The sequence below is a fragment of the Danio aesculapii genome, chromosome 16, assembly GCF_903798145.1.
Source record: "Danio aesculapii chromosome 16, fDanAes4.1, whole genome shotgun sequence".
Taxonomy (NCBI): domain Eukaryota; kingdom Metazoa; phylum Chordata; class Actinopteri; order Cypriniformes; family Danionidae; genus Danio; species Danio aesculapii.
The window spans coordinates 12,223,660-12,243,289 of NC_079450.1; the positions used below are offsets into that span (position 1 = coordinate 12,223,660).

General features: G+C 31.0%; 1 protein-coding gene across 1 annotated transcript in view; it reads left to right on the forward strand.

Moving 5' to 3' along the window:
- The window catches only part of rims2a (regulating synaptic membrane exocytosis 2a), a 290,481-nt gene that overhangs the window by 167,423 nt on the left and 103,428 nt on the right, over window positions 1–19,630 (forward strand). Inside the window, exons 18-21 of the mRNA XM_056475706.1 lie at window positions 4,529–4,597; window positions 11,408–11,543; window positions 13,785–13,850; window positions 18,921–19,115. Coding sequence (XP_056331681.1) covers window positions 4,529–4,597; window positions 11,408–11,543; window positions 13,785–13,850; window positions 18,921–19,115 — 466 coding nt within the window. The remainder of the gene's footprint in view (window positions 1–4,528; window positions 4,598–11,407; window positions 11,544–13,784; window positions 13,851–18,920; window positions 19,116–19,630) is intronic.

Here is a 19,630-nt window from a genome sequence, read left to right on the forward strand (position 1 = left end):
TCTGAAGCATGCAATAAAACGTACCTGGAGCAATGTATTTTACGTTTTTCAAAAATGTAGGCAGAGACACGTATTCCAGATGAGTTGAGATATGTAGTAAAAGAGCAGGTTTTCTGTTTTATAGATTGACGCTCTTTGCGATTTAACTTAACCCTAACCACAATGCGAAAAAAGTATCAGAAAAAACTTGCCTTCAATAGGTTTAGATGTATCTGATAATATATAACAAAATGCGCACCTAGTAATGCATTTTAGATTCACAAAAAATGTAGACAGCGCCCTCTAGTAGCTGTGTCATCTAAAACGTGCAATAAAACATATCTGGAGCAATGTATTTTATTCTACATCTATCAAAAATGAAGGTATAGACACATATTCTAGATGAGTTGAGATAGTTAGTAAATAAGCAGTTTTTGTGTTTTATACTTTGACACATTACAATTCAACTTTAATGATTTAACCCTAACTGCAATTGGAAAAAGTATCCAAAAAATGTATATAACAGGCCACAAAAACAAGTCATGCAATTATTTCCTGAATCTCTTTTGAGATTTGCATTAGCAGTTGTGCTTTTTGGGTTAAAGGTTACAGACCTGCCCTCAATTGGCAACAAAATCAAACTAAGTACCGTATTTCAGATTTGCAAAAAAATGTAGACAGCGCCCTCTAGTGGCTTAGTCATCTGAAACATGCAACGAAATGTTCCTGAAGCAATGCTTTTTGCATTTTGCAAAAATGTGGGCAGAGGCACGTATTTCTGATGAGTTGAGCTAGTTGGTAATAAAACAGTTATTGTATTTTACATGCTCGTTACAATTTAACTTAACCGTAACCCTAACCGCAATGCATAAAAGAGTCCAAAAAAGACTTGCCTTCAATAGGCTTTGATGTATCTGAAAATATATAACAAAATGCACACTTAGTAATACATTTTGGATTTACAAAAAACCGTAGACAGTTCCCTCTAGTGGCTTAGTCATCTGAAACATGCAACGAAATGTTCCTGAAGCAATGCTTTTTGCATTTTGCAAAAATGTGGGCAGAGGCACGTATTTCTGATGAGTTGAGCTAGTTGGTAATAAAACAGTTATTGTATTTTACATGCTCGTTACAATTTAACTTAACCGTAACCCTAACCGCAATGCATAAAAGAGTCCAAAAAAGACTTGCCTTCAATAGGCTTTGATGTATCTGAAAATATATAACAAAATGCACACTTAGTAATACATTTTGGATTTACAAAAAACCGTAGACAGTTCCCTCTAGTGGCTTTGTCATCTGAAACGTGCAACGAAACGTACCTGGAGCAATGTATTTCACGTATTTCCGATGAGCTGAGATACAGTAGTTAGTTGTTTTTATTTATTTAATTTTTTTTCTATTATTTATTTCTATTTATTTATTTTTAAAAAAATTAGAATTTATTTAATTGATTGTGTATTTGTTATAATTTTTTTATTTATTTAATTTATTATTTATTTACTTTTATTTTCTGTTGTTTATTTTTTCATTATTTCTTGAGGTAAAGAAGCATTATTAGTATTTTTGACAGCACCCTCTACTGGCTTTGTCATCTGATACTTGCAATGAAATGTACTTGGATCAATGTATTTTGTTTTACAAAAATGTAAGCAGAGACACATATTCCAGATGAGTTGAGATAATAAGTAATAAAGCAGGTTTTATGTTTTATAATTTGACGAGCTTTACGTTTTAACTTAACCCTAACCGCAATGCATAAAAAGGATTCGAAATGTGAATAACAGGCAACGAAAACACATGCGATTCTTTCCTGAATCTCTTTTGACAGATCTGTTTGACGCGGTGATTAGCATTAGCAGTTATGCTTTTAAGGCTAAAAGTTACAGGCTTGCCTTCAATAGGCAACGAAATGCACTCTATGTACCGTATTTCAGATTCGCCAAAACAATTAGACAGCACCCTTTCGTCATCTGAAACATGCAATGAAATGCACCTGGAGCAATACCTTTTACGTTTTGCAAAAATGTAGGCAGAGGCACGTATTTCCAATGAGTTGAGCTAGCTGGTAGAAAACAGTTATTGTATTTTATACTTCAACACTCATTACGGTTTAACTTAACACTAACCAGAATGCGGAAAAAGTGTCCAAAAAAGACTTGCCTTCAACAGGCTTTGATGTATCTGAAAATATATAACAAAATGCACACTTAGTAATGCTTTTCAGATTTACAAAAAACGTAGACAGTGCCCTCTAGTGGCTTTGTCATCTGAAACGTACCTGGAGCAATGTATTTCACGTATTTCCGATGAGCTGAGATAAAGTAGTTAGCAAAAAAAATTATATATAGTTTTATATTTTGATGCTTATTAAGATTTAACTTAATCCTAACCGCAATGAGTTAAAAAGTATCCAAAACGTGTATAACAGGCCACAAAAATACATCACACGATTCTTTCTTGTTTTTATTTATTTATTTTTTTCTATTATTTATTACTATTTATTTATAAAAAAAAATATTTTAGAATTTATTTATTTAATTGATTGTTTATTTATTTGTTATTACTATTATTTGTTATTTATTTATTTATTTACTTTTATTTATTTTCTGTTGTTTATTTTTTCATTATTTCTTGAGGTAAAGAAGCATTATTAGTATTTTTAGACAGCACCCTCTACTGGCTTTTTCATCTGATACTTGCAATGAAATGTACCTGGATCAATGTATTTTGTTTTACAAAAATGTAAGCAGAGACACGTATTCCAGATGAGTTGAGATAGTTAGTAATAAAGCAGTTTTTATGTTTTATAATTTGACGAGCTTTACATTTTAACTTAACCCTAACCGCAATGCATAAAAAGGATTCGAAATGTGAATAACGCAACGAAAACACATGCGATTCTTTCCTGAATCTCTTTTGACAGATCTGTTTGACGCAGTGATTAGCATTAGCAGTTATGCTTTTTAGGCTAAAAGTTACAGACTTGCCTTCAATAGGCAACGAAATGCACTCTATGTACCGTATTTCAGATTCGCCAAAACAATTAGACAGCACCCTCTCGTCATCTGAAACATGCAATGAAATGCACCTGGAGCAATACCTTTTACGTTTTGCAAAAATGTAGGCAGAGGCACGTATTTCCGATGAGTTGAGCTAGCTGGTAGAAAACAGTTATTGTATTTTATACTTCGACACTCATTACGGTTTAACTTAACACTAACCAGAATGCGTAAAAAGTGTACAAAAAAGACTTGCCTTCAACAGGCTTTGATTTATCTGAAAATATATAACAAAATGCACACTTAGTAATGCTTTTCAGATTCGCAAAAAAAAAGTAGACAGTGCCCTCTAGTGGCTTTGTAATCTGAAACGTGCAATGAAACGTACCTGGAGCAATGTATTTTTTCGTATTTCCGATAAGCTGAGATACAGTAGTTAGCAAAAAAAAATTATATATAGTTTTATATTTTGATGCTTATTAAGATTTAACTTAATCCTGACCGCAATGAGTTAAAAAGTATCCAAAACGTGTATAACAGGCCACAAAAATACATCACACGATTCTTTCCTAAATCTCTTTTGACATCTGTTTGACGCACTGATTTCAAGAGGCTGATTTATAGACCAGAGAGCTGAAGGAGAAAAAGAGGACGTGCTTATGTGAGAGAGAGAAAAACGAGAGCAGGTTTATTGCTGGCTTGTCATTGTTGTTAAAGCACAAGGGTCTGCAGGCCGGGTGTCCGTTCAGGCTGTAGTTTTTGTGATTAGCTTTCATTCTCCATTCGAAGTGAGTGATGGAGGAGCCGCTTCAGAGTGTCAAACTGAGCAAACGTCAGCGCTCCGGGCTGAGGGACGGCGTTCGGCTCGTTTTATTCCTCATGACTGAAACGAGTGGTGTAGACCAGACCGTCCATTTTCTCACGTAATACACTGCTCAGACTGCCGTGCTCCTGTTTGGTGGTTTTGGAGAAGAGAGAGAGAGAGAGAGATCTGACTGACATGTTTGGTTATCTGTGAGTGGTCTGAAATAGACAGGCAGGTCGAGCGCAGAGAGCTTCTTTAACACTCGATATGAACATCACAGAGGAAAATGAAGGAGCAGACTGGTTTGTCAGTCGTGGTTAAGCAGAAGCTCAGTTCCAAAAGTCTGCTGCATTAGACTATTTCTGAATATTGGGCTTGTTGGCAAATAATTTAATCAGAATTATCCATCTATCTATCTATCTATCTATCTATCTATCTATCTATCTATCTATCTATCTATCTATCTATCTATCTATCTATCTATCTATCTATCTATCTATCTGTCTATCTGTCTATCTGTCTATCTATCTGTCTGTCTGTCTGTTTGTCTATCTCTCTGTCTATCTGATGAACGGTAAAGTAGGATAACTAGCTCATCAAAACTTTTAGCAGAGCTAGTGTACATATACGTTTATATTGGTATATAGTGTAGAAAACCTCCTGCAAAATTTATGTTCTAATGGAAATACATCAGATGATCCAAACTGACTCTTGTGTGTCTGTGTCTGTCTTTCTCCTACAGGGTCTCAGAGGATCAGCGACAGCGAGTTCTCAGACTATGACTGTGAAGATGGCGTTGGCGTCGTATCAGGTAAGAACTTAGCAGGAACACAGTTAATTGACAGTCAGAGAGGTGATGAAGACATGTGCTGCTAAATTTCTTCAATCTGAAGTCAGACTTTGCTCTTGGAAATAAATATTCCACAGAAACATGAATAATTCCACAGAAAATAATGATAAGTGGATATACAAATTCCGGCCACTTTATTAGGTACATGCTACTAGTACCGGTTGGACCCACTTTTGCCTTCAGAATGGCCATAATCCTTCATGGCATAGATTCAACAAGGGACTGGAAATATTCCTCAGAGATTTTGGTCAATATTGATATGAGCAGATTTGTCCGCTATATATATATATATATATATATATATATATATATATATATATATATATATATATATATATATATATATATGTATATGTATATGTATATGTATATATATATGTATATATATATATATATATATATATATATATATATATATATATATATATATATATATATGTATATGTATATGTATATGTATATATATATGTATATGTATATATATATGTATATGTATATATGTATATGTATGGTTTGAGTATTTCTGAAACTGCTGATCTACAGGGATTTTCACATACAACCATCTCTAGGGTTTACAGAGAATGGTCCAAAAAATAGAAAATATCCAATGAGCGGCAGTTCTGTGGGCAAAAATGCCTTGTTGATGCCAGAAGTCAGAGGAGAATGGCCCGACTGGTTCGAGCTGAAATGCAACAGTAACTCAAATAACCACTCGTTACAACTGTGGTATGCCGAAGAGAATCTGATATATCACATTTTTAAAATTCAATCTCCTCCTTGCATGTATGCAGATAATTTAAATAAATCAATATGGAGATGTGAGACAGATATTCTCAAAATGAATTCTAATGTGTTTTTCTGCTTCGCACTGTATGCAGTACAGCATTGTTTCCCAACCCTGTTCCTGAAGGCACACCAAGAGTACACATTTTCAACCTCTTCCTAATCAAACACACCTGAATCTACTCATCAGAACATTAGAAGAGACTTCAAAACCTGAAGTTAGTGGGTCAGATAAAATATGTACTGTTGGTGTGCCTTCAAGAACAGGGTTGTGAAACACTGGTGTACACGCTGGTGTATAGTATAGGTGTCAACATCACTTATCAGCCTTATACTGGTGCCAAAATGTTCATCTGTGCAATCACATCAGACAGAAGGGAAAGCCTGAATGAACACAGACACATACACGCCCACACAGCCTTCTTAATATTCCAGTGGTGGTGTTTGTGAGTGAGGGAAGCCCTCCCTCCAGCTCTCTCTTCCTCTGTGTTTGTCATTGATTTTGGCTTGGTCTGCGGGCTGCTTGTAAAGTGCTGATGCAGTGCTTTCTGCCGGGAGGAGATGATTAACATTCAGAGGAATTATAGATCACTGCTTTCCCTTCATGCGCTCTGTGCTGCCGGAATTGTTTTGCGGCCGTTCATTTATTGCAGCAATGATGCACCGGTGTGGATGCAGAGTCTGCGCTGAAACACACAAGGCACATTTAGATGAAATGTGTGTGTGTGTATATGTATAGTGGAAGACACATATTCCCCAAGTGATGTTTAACAGGGCAAGGACATTTTCAAAGTATTTCCTATATTATATTGTAAGTTTATTCCTATATATTGTTTTTTTCTTCTAGGTAAAGTCTTATTTCTTTAAGTTTGGCAGGAATAAAAGCTGTTTTTAATAAATAAATAATCATTTAGTCGTCAATATTATTAGCCTCCTTAAGAAATAATTATTATTTTTGCAAACCACTGGTGTCCAATAACTTGCCTTAATAACCAAAGTTGCCTAGTTAGCCTAATTAACCTAGCTAAGCCTTTAAATTGCACTTTGAGCTGAATGTTAGTACCTAATAGTTATTAAAACAATTGCCTTTAAAATGAAGTGATAAAAACTCTCTGTTAAACAGCACTTGCATTTGAAATGTTGAAAAATAATACAAATTTTACAGGGGGCTAATAATCTTGCCTTTAACTGAATGTGTGTTCATAGCAGATGCAACAAACTAATGTTAAATGTATTGTAGCAAATGCAATTGCTTTACACAACCTAGAAAACTGCTTGGTTAAACATATAGGCCTTATAAAACAGAATAGTTATAAAATGTGCACTGTATTATTTATGAAATGCAATGTTTTTCATTTAGCAACTATGTGAAATTGATCATAAGGAGGGTAGTTTATAATAATAAAAACAGAAAATCTTAAAAATATATATTATATTAAAAAAAATGTAGATCATTAGCATAATTCACATTAGAATAATTTCTGAAGGATCATGTGACAGTGGAGTGATGATGCTGAAAATTCAGCTTTGTCATCACATGAATAAATTACCTTGTAAAACGCAATAAAATAAATAAAATGCATTAAACTTAAAACTGTTTTTTTATTTTAATATTGTTTGAGGGTGGCATGGTGGCTCAGTGGTTAGCATTGTCGCCTCCAGCATGAAGATTGCTGGTTCAAGTCCCGACTGGACCAGTTGTCATATCTGTTCTCCCCGTGTTTGCATGGGTTTCCTCCGAGTGCTCCGGTTTCCCCCACAGTCATTCCGCTGTGGCGACTGAAATAGAGACTAAGCCGAAGGAAAATATTTAAGATGTTTTTCCTGTATAGATTATAAAAACCTTAAATATTATCAACCTATGAATATTATTTATATCTTATTATCTTATGAATGCTAGTATCACAATATATATATATATATATATATATATATATATATATATATATATATATATATATATATATATATATAAAGGCAATGAGAAACTGTACTGTTTGTGCTTTGATTGTTACAGATATAATTATAAATAGCAAAATATTTCTGTAAGTTAGGTCATAAAAAAGAATTGCAAATGTATATGAATGCTGTTTTTGGGACAATACCGCAGCTCTACATGGAGGGTCAACAAACAATGAGTAAAGAAATAATAAAAAATAATAATTAGAATTTTATGCACAAAACCTTGAGAGCTCCAGCAGCACATTAAGACACACGGATATCAAGAATCAGGATATAAACTTCAACCACGGTTGCTAAAAAGAACAAAAACTTCATAATTTATTCATGCCGAAATGCATGCTGGGTGCCAGCATAAGACAAAACTCCCAGCATGCACTGCAGCACGAATTCATTTTACAGCTTAAAGTTCTTACAATTTCTTTCTCTGCCTTTATTTTATCTTGTTCTTATGGGTGTAATATTTCAGTAGATTGTTTTGTATTGTTCTGGGTTGTTTTTTTATTTGATCTTTATTTTGTCACTATTATTGAGATTCAAAGACTAATTGTTGATGTCTGTGTGTTTATAAGTTCTGCCATAGTTCAAACATTCTCATTGTGAATGGTGTATATAGGCCTGTTAGATGATCAGTGATTGCTAAAGCTCTCACACATAACCAACATGATATTGAATGAGTTAATAAGCAGATGAGTGTGGTTTTGATATCATAGTTAATCTTATCAGACTTTTTCTTATGTTTTCTTTTGTCTTTTCATGCTATGTAAATATTTTGATTAACAAAATTAATTATAGCAACCAACATAAAGACTAGTTTTAAAACAAGAAGTTGAAGAGCCCAACTAAAGGAGACACTGTCCTCCATCATGGTGATTTCAAATTGTTAGATTTTGCTGTATTTGGCTTAACCGTTCTTGGGTGGCTCGCCAATGTATTAGATGACTCTAATACATAAAATAAGTAAGCTGACAAAAGTTCTTACGGGGAGAAGACTTTTATTGACTATTATTGAAGACAATCAATAGTGCAGTTCCTCAGCAGTGATGTTAACCCGTTAGTCTTCAAGTAACTTAACCCAAAGTAGTCTGTGAGACAGTACTTTATACTAGCATCAAACAAACCATTCTGTGTTTACGAGGCTCAGCAGTTGACCCTCTTATCAGATGTTTCAGCTGGTGTTTGGGTTATAGCCATTGAGAACTCAAAGGGCTCACACCCATGATAAAAGGGTCATTTAGTTCACATCTATCAGTTTGTGGGGGTTGAGGCACAGGTCACCCCAACATACACAGAATTGATCACATAAGAGTTCATTCAGTGTAGATGCAATTGAACTAAAATCCACATAATCTTTCAAAATGAACAACAAAAATTTCATTAAGAGCTTTTGTTTATGTGACAGAAATGAAGTCAAAAGTCATTATTAAGTGAAGCTCCTGATGTTTGTGGAGTTGTTTAATGAACTCTGCTGAGATCTTGAGAAATAACTTTTTTATTGTGTAATTTGTTTTATTTTTATTTATTATTGTTTTATTTAGAGTTTTATTTTCAGTTAAATTCATCTTTGATTTTGACTGTTTTTTGTGTTTTATTTTCTTCAGTGATTCTGCTGTTAACAGTTGTTCATCAATAATTATCAATCCTCCTTTAATTAGAGATTTAATTATCTCATTAACTTCATCACTGCCTGAGTGTTCAACCCTTTGTAGTGAGGACACTAGTGAGGATTTTGCTCAGGGATTTGAGGGGCTAAATGTGTTTGATGAAAAATACAGAGTGTGGAATGTATTTTTTAACAGAAATATTCTGTAGATTGAATTTAGGAATGTAAAATGTTAAAAACAATAGATTACTGGCAACCACAGCTAAAAATCAAGAAAAAAACCCCAGCAAAATACTGCAAAACTCTTTTTTGGTTACCATTGTGGAGGATAGTAGCGTCTGTGTGCAAGTCCAAGATGAACTGGGAGTATCTGATGTTATGCTGCATCTTCTTATGTTTAAATGTAACTGTGTAGTTTCTAATGCAGTGAAAATCTGTTTGCTAATTGTAAACACATTAATGCATTTAATAACTTTACGTTTTTATGTACTAAGCTACGTTCTTGTGAATAATAATATAAAATAATAATAATTAAAACACCATCGGAAGGAGAGTTTTCCTTCTCTAAGCTTCTCTTTTGCTACATTGTTCTACCTTTGGCCTGCTTTAATGTGCGACACAGTCAGTTGAACATCAATCTTTAGTAATCACGCGAGGCACTGACCTTAGTGTGGCCGCAGTGAATGCTGGGTAATGAAATGCCATCAGGCTGAGTGAGCTGACGGCTCGTGCATGGGGAGGGGGGAGAAAAAAAGTCATTATTCTGCTTTTGGTTGTGAAAGCTGTTTTCTCATTTAATGGGATTTCAGTTAATTCATGGCTGGAACATATTGGCTTTTAAAAGCAACTTTTACAGCAATTTGAGAAGCGGTTATTGCAGAAACGCAGGGCAGGATACAATATATCATCAAAACAGTGTTAAATCAATGGTTCAGTGCAATGTAACATGTAGGAATATGACTAATTAAGCACTAATAATGGCAAGACGCTGCAGACATAAACACTTTTCATGCACTTGTCAGTCTGATATAAAGAAAGCATCCGAAATAAATACATTTCTTTTGTTGTTCAGTCTGTGTTCACAGATTACAATACTTATTACATTTTTTTGTCCTTTACTGAACCATAAATCAATTAATGCAGTAGCACTTAAGTAAACGTTACAGTTTTATTCTATATATCTATATTTTAAAGGTGTTTACAGAGGCGTGTGTGTACATATATATATGTGTATATATATATATATATTTAGTCAGAATATATACAAAATGTTATTCAATAAAATGTAATAATAATAATAACTATAATAATAATTATATAATAATAATAATTATTATTACAAATATAAAATAATAATAATAATTGTTATTATTTTTTATATTTATAATAATGATTATTATTATTATTATTATTATTATTATTATTATTATTATTATTATTATTATTATTATTACAAATATAAAATAATAATAATTATTATTATTAATATTTTTTATATATATAATAATAACGATTACTATTATTATTATTATTATTATTATTATCATTATTATTATTATTATTTTATATTTATAATAATATTTATTATTATTATTATTATTATTATTATTATTTTATATTTATAATATTATAAATTATTATTATTATTATTATTATTATTATTATTATTATTATTATTATCATTATTATTATTATTATTATTATTATTATTATTATTATTATTATCATCATCATCATCATCATCATTATTATTATTATTATTATTATTTTATATTTATAATATTATAAATTATTATTATTATTATTATTATCATTATTATTATTATTATTATTATTATTATTATTATTATCATCATCATCATCATCATCATTATTATTATTATTATTATTATTATTATCATTATTATCATTATTATTTTTTGGCTTTTGAAATTCTCCAAATCCCCTCTGTAAAAACATTTGACTCTAATATCACAAAAAATCGAATAAACAATAACAAACTTGAACCTGACCATGTGATGCGACAAGGTGGCTCAGTGGTTAGCGCTGTAGCCTCACAGCAAGAAAGTCGCTGGTTCGAGTCCCAGCTGGTTCAATTGGCATTTCTGTGTGGAGTTTGCATCTCCATTTCTCCCCGTGTTCGCAGGGGTTTGAATAAACTAAATTGGCCGTAGTGTATTTGTATGACTGAATGTGTATGGATGTTTTGTAGTACTGGGTTGCAGCTGGAAGGGCATCCGCTGTGTAAAAACATATGCTGGATTAGTTGGTGGTTCATTCCGCTGTTGCATACCTGCATTCTCCAATATGTAATTATAATACAGTATTGCATTACTGTGGAATGCGTTGCACCCAACTCTGCCCACAGCCCATCAGGACCCTGCCAGTAATTAGGATAACTGATTTATTCCATGTCTTTTTTTCAGACTACAGAAACGGCAGGGACCTCCAGAGCTCCACCCTCTCTGTGCCTGAGCAAGTCTTATCGTCCAATCACTGCTCTCGGTCTGCTGACATCAACAGGGCGCGCTCGCGATCTCCCAGCATGCCTCCTTCTCAGAGGTAAGACACATCTCCTCTGTCTCAGTACTGAACTTCTGAAGCTCTGCCAGAAAAGGGTTTGGTTTTCTGACTATCATTTGATTCAAGATTCTGGAAACAAACAAGATGTATGGAACAACTGTGTCTGTGTGAGTGTCAATGAATCAACAACAAAGATCGTCAATCTTATGATAAATTTAGCATTTTATAATGTTTGGTAAAAAATGTTAATTGGTTTTAAGTGGTTTTGTAATTGTATATACACTTTTTTTAAAAAGATATATCAGTATACTGATATCAGGCTATATCCTTTTTTCCACGTTTAAGTATACTTAAGTATTTTTTTTAAATTATTATTAATATTATTGTTGTTGTTGTTGTTATTATTATTAATAATAATAAACACTATTTGATGTTTTCTTGTAAATAATTTTTTATAAATTGTTAAAAACAAAGTAATACAGGTATAAATATAAAATATAATACGTTTAAATATAAATACATTTGTTTTTGTTATATTATATTATATTATATTATATTATATTATATTATATTATATTATATTATATTATATTATATTATATTATATTATATTATATCATATTGTATTGTATTATATTAAATTCCTTATAACAAGACTACTAGTACTGCTGCTACTAATAATAGTATCAATGATTCTAAAACATTTATGAACTATTATTATTATTATTAATAATAATAGTAATAATAATGAATTAGAATTTTTGTTATATTTATTATTATAATATACTTTTATTATATTATATTTATATGCTTTATAACAATAATAATAATAATAATAATAATAATAATAATAATAATAATAATAACAATAACAATAATAATGAATTAGAATGTGTTATATTTATAATTATATTATGTTATGTATATATTATGTTAAATCTATTTTGTTTATATATATTATGTTCATATTATGTTTACATTATATTATGTAATAATAATAATAATAATAATCAACACTGGGTTTTTTTTGGCAAGTAATAATAATAATAATAATAAATAAATAAATAAATAAATAAATAAATAAATAAATAAATAAATAAATAAATAAATAAATAAATAAATAAAAATATAATAATAATAATAATAATAATAATAATAATAATAATAATAATAATAATAATAATAATACAGGGGTTTTCTGGCAGGTAATAATATAAATACTACTACTACTACTAATAATAATAATAGTAATAATAATACAGGGGTTTTCTGGCATCTAATAATATAAATAATAATAATAATGATAATAATAATAATAATAATAATAATAATAATAATAATAATAATAATAATAAATAATAATAATAATAATAATAATAATAATAATAATAATAATAATAATAATAATGAATTAGAATGTGTTATATTTATAATTATATTATGTTATGTATATGTTATATTAATTCTATTATGTTAGATATATTATGTTCATATTATGTTTACATAATAATAATAATAATAATAATAATAACAATAATAATAATAATAATAATAATAATAATAGCAAAAATAATAATAATAATAATACAGGGGTTTTCTGGCAAGTAATAATAATAATAATAATAATCTACACTGGGGTTTTCTGGTAAGTAATAATATAACAATAATAATATTATGTTTGCATTATATTATGTATTAATAATAATAATAATAATAATAATAATAATAATAATAATAATAATAATAATAATAATACAGGGGTTTTCTGGTAAGTAATAATAATAATATTAATAATAACAATAATAATAATAATAATAATAATAATAATAATAATAATAATAATAATAATAATAATAATAATAATAATAATAATAATAATAATAATCAACACTGGGGTTTTCTGGCAAGTAGCAATAATAATCATAATAATAATAATAATAATATAAATTATTGTTAAAAACTTTGTCATATTTATAATTATAGCTTAGCTTATTTATATGTTTATTCATTTAAACCAAACCTGCTTTGTTTTTATTTTCGGGCACCTATAATGTCATTATCACAGCTCTGATTTAAGCTGATCTGATACAGTAATTATTAGGTGTGTGTTTTGCTTTCACTGAACTCTAACCACATTTCTTCCACATGAAGTGTTTGGGTTCATCCCACCTTCATCATCGTCCTCATCATCAGCTCAAAACAGCATAATCCGCTCTCTTCCCTCAAGTCCTCCATCTCTCTTCTGAAAGTCCATGTTTATATTCTCTCATGTGCCTGCAGTCATTTTCTCACGTTACCTCGAACCCGACACAGTCAGCCTCATGACAGTGACCTGCAGGATCTCAGGTAGAGCCGTCCACGTCTGTCACATTAACATCTCTGCTTCAAGATGCCACTAACACACGCTTTCTCAAACCCTGACCTCCTCTCAACTAAAACGCAAGGCCAGGTTTTCAAAACGCTGCATTTGCAGATGAAAACCTGCATGTATGAGGATCTCTGATGTTGAGAAAACTGAATCCTCACAGCCTCATGTTGACACGTTCTGCTGATGTCCTCATATAAAAACAGTGGGGGAAATAAGTATTGAACACGTCAACATTTTTTCTCTGAAAACATATTTCTAAGGTGCTGTTGAATTGATATTTTCACCGGATGTTGGTAACAACCATATAAATTCATATATGCAAAGAAAACAAATCTAATTCGTTGACAAATGAAGTTATTTATAATAAAGTGAAGTTTTGTTTAATAAAATATGACACAGTGAAAAAGTATTGAACACATAAAGAAAGGGAGGTGTAGAAAGGCAGTGAAAGCCCAGACAGCAGCTGGAATCTCTCAGTAGTTCTTCAACAACCCTCTGCCCTTCCTCATTGTAAATTAATATTAGCTGCTTCACTCCAACATCTACATTAGTAAAATGATGAAGATGAAACCTGGATGGACATTTCATGGACTTCATTCTCTATATGAGAGGTGTCTTTAAGCTGCCATCACCAATAAACCGTTTATAAAAAGTATTAAATATATTTCAGTAGTTCAGTGCTTTCTCCTTGTGTTATTCCATTATTACGCATTACACACATTTTGTTTTTGTTTGTATTGTTTAGGTTTTTACCAAAATCTGGTTCCATTCCATGTAAACAGCTCCTTAAAATATATTATTCCCAGGAAAAACATGCTATGTTCAATACTTATTTCCCCCACTGTACATACTGCATGATTTTTGTAATGTGCACAGTTATATTTGGCAGGAAGTTTTACTGCCACTGATGTTGCTTCCACCACCATTCCAATCCTGCATATACTACTTGCGCAGAAATCAACATACAGTAGCAACTGGGTTGTAATGTATGTTGCCAGATTGAGGTAAAAAAAGGCTTAGAGATTTTGTCAAACATGGACAAAAAGTGATTTTACAAAACTTGATTTTTGCCATACAAATGGCTGTAGTTTCCTGAGAAAAGACAACATGGGATGGTGGCATTTAAACAAACATCATGGTGTGATTTAAACTAAGATTTTTGAGAATAAAAAATTCTTTTATCCAGTATTTTTATTTTATTTTTGCTTTTAAAAGTTAATGGTTATTAGAAATATGCTAATAATATGCTTAGTAATATGCTAATGCAGCCTTCATTAAAATTATGTGCCAGGTCTTCTCTTTTATTATATAATAAATATAATAATAATAAAAATAATAATAATTATTATAAGAAAAAGTTGCAATAATAATAATGATAATGATAAAAAATATAACAATAATAATAATAATAATAATTATTATTATTATTATTATTATTGTTATTATTATTATTATTATTATTATTATTATTATTATTATTATTATTATTATTATTATTGTTATTATTATTATTATTATTATTATTCTTTCATTCATTCATTCATTTTCTTTTCGGCTAAGTCCCTTTATTAATCTGGGGTCGCGACAGCAGAATAAACCGCCAACTTATCCAGCATATGTTTTACGCAGCGGATGCCCTTCCAGCTGCAACCCATCACTGGGAAACATCCACACACACTCTTTTACACAGATACACTACAGACAATTTTAGCTTGCCCAATTCACCTATACCACATGTTTTTGGACTTGTGTGGGGAAACCGAGGCATCCGTAGGAAACCCACGCCCACACGGGGAGAACATTCAAACTCCACACAGAAATGTCAACTGACCCAGCCGGGGCTTGAACCAGCGACCTTCTTGCTGTGAGGCGATTGTGCTACCCACTGCGCCACCATTATTATTATTATTATTATTACTAACAGCCTAGTACAACTACTACTACTATTACTATCAATAATAAAACAAAATAATAGTAATAATAACAACAACAATAATAATATATTATTATTATTAATATTATTATTTGTTGCTATTTTAGTATTATTGTTGTTGTTGTTATTAGTAGTAGTAATTGTAGTATTAGTAGTAGTATTATCCATTTTTATTTTAATTAAGTGTTTTTTTCATCTCACTATAGTCAATGTAATGTTGGAGCAAGAAAAGTGCACATAAAATCAACAAGTCAGCAAAGATTCATGGTTGCAATCATGAATGTCAACATGAGGTTAAATAAGCGAATAACTAGAAAACCCACTGTCCCTGTCACCGTCCCTGCAAATGTATATATTTCCCCACAAAAATGGAAAATATATACACTGTTATGCTTAACAAGCTTCTTTGTATGAATGGTGAGCTACTGTATGCCTTTGACTCATTCATAAATCGTCATTGCCATTTCTCATAAAGTCATCATGAAGAATCTGAAATATATTATGAAGAATCACTCCAAAATGATGTAAAATAAACAGAAATACAGTACTTCACTATGTTAGCTTTTAATGGGAGCTTAGTTTGCTACTGGTCACAATATATGTGTCTACGTGTACACTCTAATTCAGTGTTTTCAGTGTGTTAATTGTTGTCCAGCTGATGTTAAGATATCTGTAACGCATTTTTAAAATCTATTTTTATAACACTCTTAAAATGTTTGCGTTATTAAAGAAGTCTCTTTTCAAAATTATTAATATGACAAAAATACTTATATATAAGCCCTCTGGAGGCTGAGGGTCTCGTTCTGTGAGGGCTTACCAGTATGTAAGTGATTTTTGGCAGTCATCACAGTAGTGTGTGTCCCATCAGTCAGCAGGTGGTGGTCAGGTTACCGCGTCCTGTTAGGATGGCCCTTCATAGAGCCGTACAGTGACACAGAGGGTTACCAGCGCTGAAGTTTATTTGGGTCAGCCATTTATGGCCTGTCCAAAATGTCAACAGCCTTTTTGTTTCAGGATGGAGACATTATTTGGGATGATATCCAACACTGAGAACGTCCTCACTGCCTATCTTCGTTTCATTAATGGTCAACCCCACATCTGTAAAAAAATTATTATAATTTTTGCCATTAAAACTCAGAATATTTGATAGACAATATGGATTTTTAAAATTAATATTGCTTTTGAATAAAAAAAAAAACATTATTGCACTTAAGGCTGCTTTTTTGTTTACTTTTGTTTGTATTCTACAATTTTTAAATGCACTTAAGGCTGCTTTTTTGTTTACTTTTGTTTGTATTCTACAATTTTTAAATGCATCTGAAGTCTAAAAACACTTTAGTTCCCCTTAAGTCCCCACTTTAAGCCCCTCCTTTCCGAAAGCCTACTCTGTTCTGACATACAGTTGAAGTCAGAATTATTAGCCCCCCTGAATTATTAACCCCTCTGTTTATTTTTTTCCCAATTTCTGTTTAACAGAGAGATTTTTTTCAACAGATTTCTAAACATAATGGTTTTAAAAACTCATTTCTAATAACTGATTTATTTTATTTTTGACATGATGACAGTGAATATTTGACTAGATATTTTTCAAGACACTTCTATACAGCTTAAATTGACATTTAATAGCTTAACTAGGTTACTTAGGTTAACTAGGCAGGTTAGGGTAATTAGGCAAGTTATTGTAAAACAATGGTTTGTTCTTTAGACAGTCAATTTGCTTAAAGGGGCTAATAATTTTGACCTTAAAATAGCTAATAAAAATGTATAACTGCTTTTATTTTAGCTGAAATAAAACAAATAAGACTTTCTCCAAAAGAAAAAAAATATTATCAGACATACAGTGAAAATTTCCATTCTCTGTTAAACATCATTTGGGAAATATTTAAAAAAGAAAAAAGAAATTCAAAGGGGGGCTAATAATTCTGACTTCAATTATATTTCTTAGTCAACAGATATATGGGATGACTTTAATAAAAGATTTTGATCCATTTAAAATGTTGACTACTGTATAATATTATTGTTTTATGGTATTTTTGGTGAAAATTTTGGTATTTTTTCTTAAAATTATAAGCACATAAATAAACAATGTCTTTATTGTCTGCACGAAACCTAAATCTACACCAAATAAATACAGCTCATTGATTTGAGCTTTTAAAAGTAATATTTAAACATTAGAAAAACTTTCAGGAAAAAATATATTTTAAAATATTAATTAACATTTGTTTTATTACTTATGCTGGACAACTTTTCATGCACTGCACATGTCTTTGTGTTTTTTTGTGCGTAGATTTATAATGTCAAATATATAAGCTGTGTTTATTTCAGAACTGCTTTCCCCATCCATTTTTTCCATGAATCCAAATTGACAAAAAAAAAAATAATAAATAAATAAATAAATTATATATATATATATATATATATATATATATATATATATATATATATATATATATATATATATATATATATATATATATATATATATATATATATATATATATATATATATATAAAGGGTTATTTGCTCATTATCTCAGGATAAAATGGATGGGATCTGTCCTTCAGCAATAATCTAATAATATTTTCTTCCACAGTTTTTATGAATGTGATAAATATAATTTTGCACTACTCTTCTTATAATTGTTTTTATAATTCCTCTTATTAGAGTGCCATAAAATGTGTTATTCTGTATTTCCTTTTTCTAATCCAACCTCAATCATGATGCTACTGATATTTTTCAGTCAATCAGATGCAATCACCTACAGAAACACATTGAAAAATTGATTTATTGGATTTACAATTTTATTTGAAGGTAGGTGGTTGCAAACAATTTATATGAGTTGAATTTAAACCAACAAATTACATTTAGTAATGTTCGACTTAATTTGTTTTCCCATATAAATAGTTTGCAACCACTTACCTGAAAGTTAACTTTAAATTCCAATATATCATATTTTTCAATACAAATGAAAACTATGACTAGCTTCATAGATGGTTTGCTTCCAAAGTGCCAAAGAGGACACTAAATGAACCCTGACCTCTCAACAGTCTGGACACCATCAGCCAAAAACAACCAGCTCATCCCACACTGTTTCCCCTGATCACGTTTCTCCAGGAATTACGGAGGAGCGCCGGACCGGCACGAGTACCATCACCGGTCTCGTTCTGCAGACCAGCGGGCCGCGATGGAGCGTCCCATGTACAGTCGCTCTCGCTCCACAGAGCGTCCGCCCGACGGGCCGCACATGAGGTCCTCCATGCCCTCTCTGCCATCGGGACACTCTGCACCATCTTCCCCTGCCTTATCGAGGTGACCCAGAATAAAGTTAGACGCTCAATCCTGCAAAACTGCCCCTCAATAATGCAACCAATGTGCTGACAAACATCCCCTGCATCCAGTCAGCCAGCCCTTTGATTTTCTTTCATTTTGTGTGTGTTGTTATTTTGTGTAGATGCAATCAATGTTCTTTTCTTTTTAAAGGTTTGTTTTGTAGCACTATATAGTTGAAGTCTGAATTATTAGCCCTCCTGTATATTTCCCCCAATTTCTGTTTAACGGAAAGAAGATTTTTTTTCCAACACATTTCTAAACTTAATAGTTTTAATAACTAATTCTGATAAACTTTGCCGTGATGACAGTATATAATAGATATTTTTCAAGATACTAGTATTCTGCATAAAGTGCCATTTGAAGGCTTAACTAGGTTAATTAGATTAACTAGGCAAGTTTGGATAATTGGGCAAGTCATTGTATTGTAAAAAAATAATACTAATAATTTTGACCTTAAAATGGTTTAAAAAAATGTAAAACTGTTTTTATTATAT